Source organism: Emys orbicularis, chromosome 4 (genome assembly GCF_028017835.1).
Source record: "Emys orbicularis isolate rEmyOrb1 chromosome 4, rEmyOrb1.hap1, whole genome shotgun sequence".
In the NCBI taxonomy this organism is placed as follows: domain Eukaryota; kingdom Metazoa; phylum Chordata; order Testudines; family Emydidae; genus Emys; species Emys orbicularis.
The window spans coordinates 151110345-151120639 of record NC_088686.1 but is presented as its reverse complement, the minus strand read 5'-3'; the positions used below and the strand labels follow the sequence as shown (position 1 = coordinate 151120639).

Sequence of the window (10295 nt, the reverse complement as noted above, 5' to 3'; positions counted from 1 at the left end):
AGTGCCTGACGGGAGAAATGGCCGGCCCCGGAAGTGCAGGGAGAGGGGCGTGTTGCCTGCTGGGGGATGTAGTTCTCCTGTATAGGCCGAACCCGGAAGTAGAAGGTTGGACTGGCGGATGAGCGCAGGGCCTGCCGGGAGATGTAGTTCCCAGATATAGGCCAAACTATGCTGCGGAGAATGGCCCTGATCTGGACTGGGGGTCCGGCTGCAGCCCAGTGGGCAGGTCCGTGGCAGGGCCACACGGCTGCCCAGCTGTGCAAGAGCGACATTGTATGCAAATCATGTAAGGGTTGAATTGCATATATGCAAATAACGCGCACATGGATGTAAAAACTTCAGCCCCTGGTCGACAGCCCCTGGCCTGAGCAATAATGGGGCCGGGACATGGAGCCACACAAAACTTAGCAGCAGCGAGGCTGGGGCGGTGTTGTATGAGGATGTGTATGGGGAGAGGGTTGCTGGTGGGTGGCTCAGTGGGTTCTGAGTGCATCTAAGTCAGTGCGGTGGGTGGATGAGGTATTTGGGTGCAGCCTAAGTTGGGTGGGTGCTGAAAGATCTGGGAGTGCTGAGGTAGCTGGGCAGGGGGGCAGGGGATCTCTCTCAGGGTCTGGGCTCTGGCTTGGGCCTTTCTGGCCAGGGTCTGGTTGGGATGTCTCTTTTGGAGGCTAGGCTTTGTGGAGGACAGAGGGTCTCTGTGGGGCAGGGTTCTGGCTTGGGCAGCTTGGGGGTAGTGCTGAGTCTTCCCCCCGCCCCCCTCCATCTTCTCTCCCTGCTACCTGGGCCAGCTGCCTGAAGCCTTTTGCCATGGGAGCCTCTCACAAGGTGCATGCCATTCAGGGGGGGCTGGCAGGGGGGCTGCCTGATGCTGGAGTGTCACACAAGATGCTGGATACCTGGTGATCATGAGCCAATGTTGCTATTTGGTAGCGATTGGGAAGGCCACCACTTGGAGTGTCATAGATTGGGGCTCCAGTGACTTGTGATTGGTCACAGATCCAGTCAGTGTTTGGGGGGAGCAAAAACTGAGTCAGTGTTTGGGGGTGTTGCAGATTCAGCTATCAGTGTTGGAGCTGTCACAGAACAGGGGCTGCCAGTGTTTGGGGGAATGGCATGCCATGTGGGTGCCAGTGTTTGGGGCAGTGAGATAAGGGGGTGCCAATGTTTGGGGGAGTAGTATGCAATGTGGGTGCAAATGTTTGGGTCACTGAGATTAGGGGGTGCCAGTGTTTGGGGGAGTGGCATGCCATGTGGGTGCCAGTGTTTGAGGAAGTGAGATTGGAGGTGCCAGTGTTTGTGGGAGCAGCATGCCATGTTGGTGCCAATGTTTGAGGCAGTCAGATCAGGGGGTGCCAGTGTTTGGGGCAGTGAGATCAGGGGTGCCAGTGTTTGGGGGAGTGGCATGCCGTGTGGGTGCCAGTGTTTTGGGCAGTGAGATCAGGGGTGCTAGTGTTTAGGGGAGTGGCATGCCATGTGGGTGCCAGTGTTTGGGGGAGTGAGATCAGGAGGTGCCAGTGTTTGTGGGAGCAGCATGCCATGTGGGTGCCAGTGTTTGGGGGAGTGAGATCAGGGGGTGCCAGTGTTTAGGGGAGTGGCATGCCATGTGGGTGCCAGTGTTTAGGGGAGTGAGATGGGGGTGCTAATGTTTGGGGGAGCAGCATGCCGTGTGGTGCCAATGTTTGGGGAAGTCAGATCAGGGGGTGCCAGTGTTTGGGGCATTAAGTTCGGGGGTGCCAGTGTTTGTGGGCACAGCATGCCGTGTGGTGCCAGTGTTTGGGGCAGTCAGATCAGGGGGTGCCAGTGTTTGTGGGCGCGGCATGCCGTGTGGTGCCAGTGTTTGGGGCAGTCAGATCAGGGGGTGCCAGTGTTTGCGGGAGCGGCATGCCGGGTGGGTGCTAGGTTTTGGGGCAGTGAGATCGGGGGACAGGGCTGGGGCTGTCACAGATTTGACAGGTTTGGGGCTCTTAGTGCGCTGGGTATCTCCAGCCAGGTAGGTCGCAGTTGCTCTGCAGCGGGGAGCCCCGGCCTGGGTTCTGGGGGGCGCATGCAGATTTGCAGCCCGTGATCCCGAGCTGTCTCTCGATCCCCACTCCCTGCGTCAGAGGCGCAATACATGATTTATTACCTGTGCGCCGCCCGCGCATCCCGGGGTACTGCTGGCCCTGAGCCTCCCCCCGCCGCTCCTCCCCTGCCCCATGTTCACCCCCCTCCAATCACTGCGCCCCCCACCCCCGCAGCCCAGCCCCAGTGGCCCCGGTCCCCTCCCTCCCCGCGCCTTCCAGCCCCTTTCTGACGTAGCGGGAGGTGGGGGGGGGGGATGACTCAATGTTATGATGCGGTGCCACAACACACAGCCACATTCGGCTCCAGCCCGAGCCCCAGGGCCCCATTCGCCCCCCAGCCGCGGTTCCCCGGCCCCCTGAGCCGGCCCCCTGCGCCCTGCACAGCCCCAGGGCGATCCCCCTCCGCCGGAGGAGCGGCCGCGGGACGGACAGACGGGGCGCTTGGGACGAGATTTCAAGGTGAGGGGCGGCGGGGGTCTGAGCGCCAAGGGCTGCGCGGAGAAACTTTGTCCTCCCGCCGCAGCTGGCCCCGCAAACGGAGCCTGGGTCTCTCCCCTCCTCTGCATCATCCATCAATCCAGCCCGTGACGAGAGAGCCCAGCCCCCCCCATCCCCTCCCATCCCACTTGCAACTTTCCCACGCCAGATCCTCCTCCATTTCCCTTCTCTGTGGGGAGCTCATCCTTGGGAACCCCCCACCGCCCCCAGATGTCACCTTCCACCTCACCCCCCCCCCCTCTGGTCCCTTATGTTATTCCCTGGGTGAGAAAGAAGGGACCGACCTTGTGGGGTTCTGGCACTGGGCTGCTCCAGTTTGTGAGCCCATTGTCCACTAGCGAGGAGGGAGCATGACACTCATGAAGCAAGTTGGGGGCTGTCTCAGTCCGCTGGGTCAGGCTGGTGCCAAACTCAGGCAGGGTTTTTTTAAAAGACAGTTCCGGGCAGTGACCAGCATGGGGCACTGTCTCTGGGCTGGGGGTTGGGAGCTGGGGAGACATGGGGCTCAGTGGTGGGAATGGGTCTGTCCCAGCAGGGGGCGCTCTCGTCAGGGCAGTGACAGCAGCATGGGGAGAAGAGACCCAATGACGAGGACCATCCCTTTGTCCCAGCAGGGGGCGCTGTCCCCAACGCAGGGGCGTAGGTTGGCCAGCCAGAGAATTGGCTCACCAGGACTGTGCATTTCCTTTCTAGCTCTAGCGGGGGATGCTTTCTGGGTTGGGGGGCAGCGCACGGGGGAGAAGAGAGCGGGCACTGAGGGCTGGGGAGCCTTTCCCCTTCCCTATCAGAGGGTGCTCTTCCCAGTGTCCCAGGTGGAGGGAGCCAGAGTGGGCGCTGGCCAAGGGGGCAGCCCCCCTGATTCATTGCCCTCCTCTCTCTCGTTCTCTGCAGGTGACTCCCCTTTCGGCCTGGTTCTCATCTGGGGGGGCCCCGGCTGTGCAGCCCCCCCAAACTCTTCCCACCCTGAAACACGGCTCTAGCCAACCTGCTTCGCTGCTTCACCTGCGACCGACTGTGTGGGGGGTGCACAGCGCCCGCCCCCCCACCCCGCCAGGGTATCGCTCTCCAGCCTGTCATGCCCAGCTGTGAGCCAGGGCCGCCCGCCGCCTGCCTGCCCACCAAGACCTTCCGCAGCTACCTTCCGCACTGCCACCGCACCTACAGCTGTGTGCACTGCCAGGCCCACCTGGCCAAACACGATGAGCTCATCTCCAAGGTACAGCCGCTCCAGCCTGCCAGGGGCCTGCACCAGCCACCAGGCTTCCCCACGGCCACTGTGAGCTTCTGCAGGGCCGGGCCCTGCCGGTGCCCAGCTGAGGACCCCACCACTGTGAGCTTCCTCACAGCCATGCCTTGCCACTGCCAATCTTGCCCATGGCAATGCCCTATCGGTGCCCATCCAGGCCCTGGGTGCTGTGAGCTTCCCCACGGCAGTGAATGAAGGTGGATGGTGGGGACCAGGGTTGTTTCAGGGGGAGGGGGGCAGGGTATAATTCCTGTCCTTTGTCTCTGCAGTCTTTCCAGGGGAGCCATGGCCGCGCCTACCTGTTCAATTCTGTGTGAGTGCCCCTCCGTGATCCATCACTCCATCAGTTACAAGTGGGGGAGAGTACGGGTGGGGGAGAGGGGGTGGGGAGTTTGCAGCCAGTCAGAAGGGAGCAGGCAGCAGCTAGAGCTATATTAGCAGTCGTTATCATTGAGAGGTGTATTATGGTAGTGCCTTGGTCACCCAGCGGTGGAGCAGGACCCTGTTGTGCTAGGCGCTGTACAGACCCAGAACAGAGATGGTCCCTGCCCCAAAGAGCTGATAATTTAGGCCATCTCTGTTCTACATGACCCAAAAGAGGGTGACTGTTGGCATCTGAACTCAGAGGTGGAGTCTCTGGAATGGGGTCTCGAGATGGTGAGTCCCGGGGTAGAATCACAGCAGTTGTCATGGTGATGTATAACCCTGCCCCAATGTGCCTCACTCTCTGGGCTCCACTAGAGCACACCACACCCCATGTCTCAGCACCATTCCCCAGCAGACAATTGCCTGCTCAAGCTGGCAGTAACTTGTCAGGCCCCATATCCAAAACCTCTTGCGCTGTGGTCTTTCTCCCCAAAGATGTCTCATATGGGTTGGCTTGTCTCCAAGCCCAGGGTTCTCCCTGTTGGTCCGCTCCAGGGTGATCCCAGCAAGGGGCTGGGATTGTAATGGGGAGGGGATGAAAATCCACCACAGCCACATCACTGTCAACTCTGGCAGGGGGTCACAACTTCTACCACTCAGCCAATGGGCCATCCCATTGCCAACAGCAATGGCTATTGACATAGAAGTATCTAGGAACTTTCTCCCTTGTCTGGTCCATGGCTTACGGGTGGCCATGGCCAATGCCCAAACATGACCAAGCAATCGTGAGTAGGAGTAGAGAGCCTACTGTACCTCTGTATGTGGCTCTGGTGCGACCGCGGCTAGAATCCTGTGTCTACTACTGGTGCCCACACTTCAAGAAGGATGTTGATACATTGGAGAGGGGTCTCAGAAGAGCCATGAGAATGATTAAGGGATTGAAAACCTGCTTTATAGTGATAGACTCCAGGAGCTTAATCTATTTAGCTTAGTAAAGAGTAGGTTAAGGGGTGACTTGATCACAGTCTAGAAGTACCTACCTGGGGTCCAGAAATGTGAGAATAGAGGGCTCTTTGGGCTAGCAGACAAAGGTATAACAATGTCCAATGGCTAGAAGTTGAAGCTAGACAAATTCAGACTGGAAATAAGGTGCACATATTTAACAGTGAGGGTAATTAACCAATGGAACAACTTACCAAGGGTCCTGGTGGATTCTTCATCCCTGGCCATTTTAAAATCAGGATTGGCTGTTTTTCTAAGAAATCTGCTCTATTATGTCGAACTGGAATTAATTCAGGGAAGTTCTCTGGTTTAGGTTATACGGGAGGTCAGAGCAGATGCTCACAACAGTGCCTTCTGGCCTTGGAATCTATGAACGACATGGCAGAGAGAAGGCAGAGCTGGACAGATCATGCCCTAAGGATTTAGGGTTCCCGGTGCTGTGGTTTGGGTGCTGTCTGAGGCTGTGGGTGGCATGATGGCTCCTTGCTGCCTTGGCTCAGTAGCGTAGCTGCGTGGTTCTCACTGCTATGAGTTTGTCTGCTTTGCATTAGAGACTGATCAGGCTGGGACTAGTTTTCTCTGTTCTGTGGGAACAACAGAAATGCCCTCTTTGCTGGCTGGTTCTCATGCAGCTTTGCTTAATGATGGGCAAGGAGCCTCTAGGGAATACAGCCACATCCTTGCTGGCCAGCAAAAGGTGCAGGGGCCCATTTTTGAAAGGAGTTGTTAGTGCCACCCTTTGGAAGGGTGTTACAGGGTCAGCAACCTCCCAGGTGCCCACTTGCTGGCCAGGTGCCCACTTGTGGTCAGGAAAGACTCTGGAAGCACCATGCCTCACTTTCCTCTCTTCAGGGCTCCTCAATAAACGCCACACACAGGCTGCTCTCTGTTCAGCCACCCCTCCTTAGGGGCTGGATTTCTTAACATCAGTGTGCAAAACAAAACTCACAAAGTCCCAAAATATAGTAACCTCTGTTCCCTGCTCTTAGCAGGCCACTCCCAGGCCTTTCTCACTCTACTCCTGGGGGAATTCTGCAACACTGGGCGCACACAGAATTTTTCCCCCCACAGAAAATACATTCTGCCCCAGAAGTGCTGCAGTTCTGCCTTTTGCCCACCAGAGGCTGCTGTGGCGCCAGAACAGCTGGCTGTGTTCATGCTGTTGATTGTTCTGGCATCACAGTGGCCTCTGGTGGGCTAAAGGCAGAATTGCAGCACTTCTTAGGCAGAAATTTATTTTCTGCAGGGAAAAAAAGTCTGCGGGATACATGAATTCTACACGTCTGTAGTGGTGCAGAATTCCCCCAGGAGTAGAGACTCCTAGTGATGCCATTAGATCTAGGACAGGGGTGGGCAAACTATGGCCCGCGGGCTGCATCCAGCCCATTGGACCTTTTAATCTGTCCCTCGCACTCCCGCCGGGGAGCGGGGTTGGGAGCTTTCCCTGCTCTGCTGCTCCAGCCAGGGAACATGGTCAGGGGCTTGCCTTGCTCCACTCCGTGTGTGCAGCAGCTCCACGTGGCTCCCAGAAGCAGGGGCAACCGGGGGCTCTGCAGGCTGCCCCCACCCCAAGCGACGGCTCTGCAGCTCCCGGGAACCACAGCCAATGGGAGCTGCGGGGGCAGTGCCTGCGGACAGGGCAGAATGCAGAGCGGTGTGGCCCCACTTCTGCTTGAGAGCCAGAGGGGGAAGGGCCGCTGTTTCCAGGAGCCGCTTCAGGTAAGCGCCGCCTAGATCCTGGACCCCTGAGCCCCCCCCACCCCTGTGCCCCAACCCCTTGTCCCAGCCCTGATTGCCATCCAAAGCCTTTGATCCTAGCCTGGAGCACCCTCCTGCACCCCAAACTCCTCATCCCCAGCCCCACCCCAGAGTCTGCACCCCCAGCCGAAGCCTCACCCCCCCATGTGCCCCAATCCCCTGGCCCAGCTGAGAGCCTCCTCCCACCCTCCGAACCCCTCCATCCCAGCCCGGAGCACTCTCCTGCACCCCAAACCCCTCATCCCCAGCCCCACCCCAAAGTCTGCACCCCCCAGCCGGAGCCCTCATCCCCCCCGTGTGCCCCAATCCCCTGCCCCATCCAGCCCTCCATACAATTTCCATACTGAGATGTGGCCCTCAGGCCAAAAAGTTTGCCTACTCCTGATCTAGGAGCAGCTCTTACCATTGACCACGTGGTGGCACTGTCTCACACGCTAGTGTGGGCTGATGGCTGGAGGGACCCTTGGGTGAGTTCGCTTCGTCCCAGACAGAGTTCCATGGGGCCCTGCTGGGAGCCTGCTCCTCCCCAGAGCTTGCCGCACCAAGGCCCAGCTAGTCCCCCCTTCCCACTCAGCCTCTACATGAAGCCACTGGGAATCTGCAGCGTCTCCAGTGCATGAATGAGACTCAGCTCTGCCCCACATCCCTGAGCCAGGCTGGGCTTCTGGGCTTTGATCGCAGCAGGGCCTGGGGGTTAAGCCTGAACAGTCTGGTCTTGTATGGGCTGTATGTTTTCTAGGGCACCACGACACTCCCCCACAGCTTCTAGGGGCCCTGGCATCTGAATTCAACCCCCACTACCACAGCAATGTTCCCTCTAATTTTTTCCATCCATGTGTGAAATGAATTTTGTTATGTGCACCAATACCGAGTATATATATATATATATATATATAAGTTACCATAGGGATAATAACTCCAGCCAAGACAGATTAGACATTTTAGAACTTCACTACTCAAAAATTAAATTTAAGCATAAGAGAGAAATAAACATTATGAAATGCATAAACCAGTCCAGAAACTAAAATAACAGCACTTTGAAAGAATAAAATTACAGAGAATATATGTGCATTGCAGGAAGTATCAAGAACAACAACAATACAAGTATGTGTTGGGAGGTGTGTGTGAGAGACACCCAGTGTGGTGTATGAGAGAGACATAGTGTGGTGTGTGTGTGGGAGTGTGAGAGAGAGACAGTGTGGTGTGTGTGTGTGTGTGTGTGTGTGTGAGAGAGAGAGAGAGAGAGAGGTGTTGCCCCTTTAAGTATGCTGCCCTTTTAAGTAGCTCAGCAGTCACCAGCCTGCTTGTTCAGACACCGCAACAGCTGCCATGTCCCACTCCTGAGCCCTGTCGTGTCCCCTCCCCCTGTTCTGTGGAGATGGGGTACATAGAGGGGGGAGGGGGACACTCTGACATCAGTATCCCCCCCTCCCCTTCTCCTCTCTGCACAGCAAGCAGGAGGCTCCCAGGAGCAGCTGGCCAGGGGGTCCAACCCAAGGCAGAGGGCAGGAGCAGCACGGCAGTGGGGTGGGGGGCACCTGAAGTGTGCGGCACTTGATAGACTGCTGGGCGGCTGTGCAGCTGAGAGGGAACATAGGGCTCTGGGGATTTGGGGGTGGAAGTCAGTATGTGACCCTGTCCCACGCTGCTCCTCTTTCTGGTGCCAGGGTTAACGTTGGCTGCGGGCCGGCTGAACAGCGCCTCCTGCTCACTGGGCTTCACTCTGTGGCCGACATTTTCTGTGAGAGCTGCAAGACCACCCTGGGGTGGAAATACGTGAGTACTGCCCCAGCCCTGCAGGAATTCCCCCCATGTCACAGCACCCCCTGCTGGGGAAGCGGGACTGGGCAGTACAGACTGTGCCCCCTCCCTAGTGTCACAATGCCCCCAGCTGAGGAGGGCAGCGCAGGCTTCCCCCTCCCTGGGGTCACAGTGCCCCCTGCTGGGGAGAACAGCATGCCCTAGAGAAGGGGGCTGGCTCAGACGCTCCGCTCTCTCTCCCCTCCCCCAGGAACAGGCCTTCGAGACCAGCCAGAAGTACAAGGAGGGGAAGTTCATCATTGAGATGTCGCACATGGTGAAGGACAACGGCTGGGACTGAGGGGGGGGGGGGCTTGCAGCCGCACCCCCAGCAGCATGGCCTCCCCCTCCCTGATCACGCTGCCACATTGCCCATCCCAGCACGAGAACTCCCCTGCACAATGATCGCCTTTCGGGAGCAGGGGATCCGGGGCCCTCGCCCCACCCCCAGCACCAGGCATGGACTGTGAGGCCAGCCCCGGGGTGGGCATCCTGCTGGGCTCAGAGCCTGCAGGCACTGACCCCCTGCTAGCACTGTGGGGCACAGACACCTGGGAGCTTGACTCCCCCAATCAGGGGAAGTAGGAGTGTCTCCCCCATTAGCTAGAGCCTGCCCTGTGAGATGGGGAGCAAGGAGACAGTTCCTTTGGTATGGCGCTGAGGGGAACTGGTGGGGTGAGGGAGCTGAGTGCACACTCACCCCCGCCCCTGGTGTGGGGTTGTGACAGGAGAGGCCAAGAGGATCAAAGCTGGCCCCCTGGTGTGGGGTGGGGGGCATTAGCATCAAAGAGCTTCCCTCCCACTCTTGGTGATGAGGATCAAAGCCAGCCCCCCTTGGCATGGGGCTCTGGGGTGGAGGGGGGAAGATCAGAGTTGCCTCCCCCCCCCCAGCATGGGCACGAGAACAGACTCAAAGCTGGCCCCCTCCCCATGTGGGGCTCTGGGTGGGAGGGCAATGGGATCAGGGAAGCCACCCCAGCCTGAGGCTCAGGGTGGAGTTGGGGGAGAGAAGGTAGGAGCTGGCCCCCCTGGCCTGGGGCTAGAGGGTCACCACAGACCCCACTGGACTGGGTCTCAGGGTAGGGTGGGGTGGGGGGCAGAGAGGGCAGAGCCAGGCCCCCTGGCCCCGGAGTGTGTGTGGGGAGGAGGATCAGAGTCCGGCTCCTGGCCTGGGGCTTGGAGTGAGGAGTTGGGGGGGGGGGGGGGAGTGTCAGAACTGGCCGCCTGGGGTGGGAAGGTTGGAGCTGGCCCCCTGGGCCTGGGGCTCAGAGTGGGGGATGAGAAGGTGGGAGCTTCCGCCCTCAGGCCTGGGGTGAGAGGGTCCAGAGCTGGGCCTGGGACTCTGCTGTTCATTTCCCTGCTCCCGCGTCCCTCCCTTGGGCCTTCTTCCGCACTCCTTCATGTCTGCTCTGGGCCATTTGGTTCTGTGGGTCGCCATGCCTTGGTGATCCCTGGGCACTGCCCATCCTTGCCCCCTCATCGCTGCCACGGGGCCCGGCCCGGGGGCCCCAACACTGTGGCACCAGCACCAGCGCACGCGGGTTTTGTATTATAAATAAAGA

At 58.9% G+C, this 10295-nt stretch overlaps 1 protein-coding gene across 1 annotated transcript; it reads left to right on the top strand.

Annotated features, from left to right (window-relative positions):
* The first annotated feature begins 3636 nt into the window (after positions 1-3636).
* Positions 3637-9034, top strand: YPEL4 (yippee like 4). The gene is made up of 4 exons (XM_065404380.1): positions 3637-3777; positions 4077-4120; positions 8601-8709; positions 8945-9034. Exons 1-4 carry the CDS (start codon positions 3637-3639, stop codon positions 9032-9034), a joined length of 384 nt encoding a protein of 127 aa, XP_065260452.1.
* The last annotated feature ends 1261 nt before the right edge of the window (positions 9035-10295 follow it).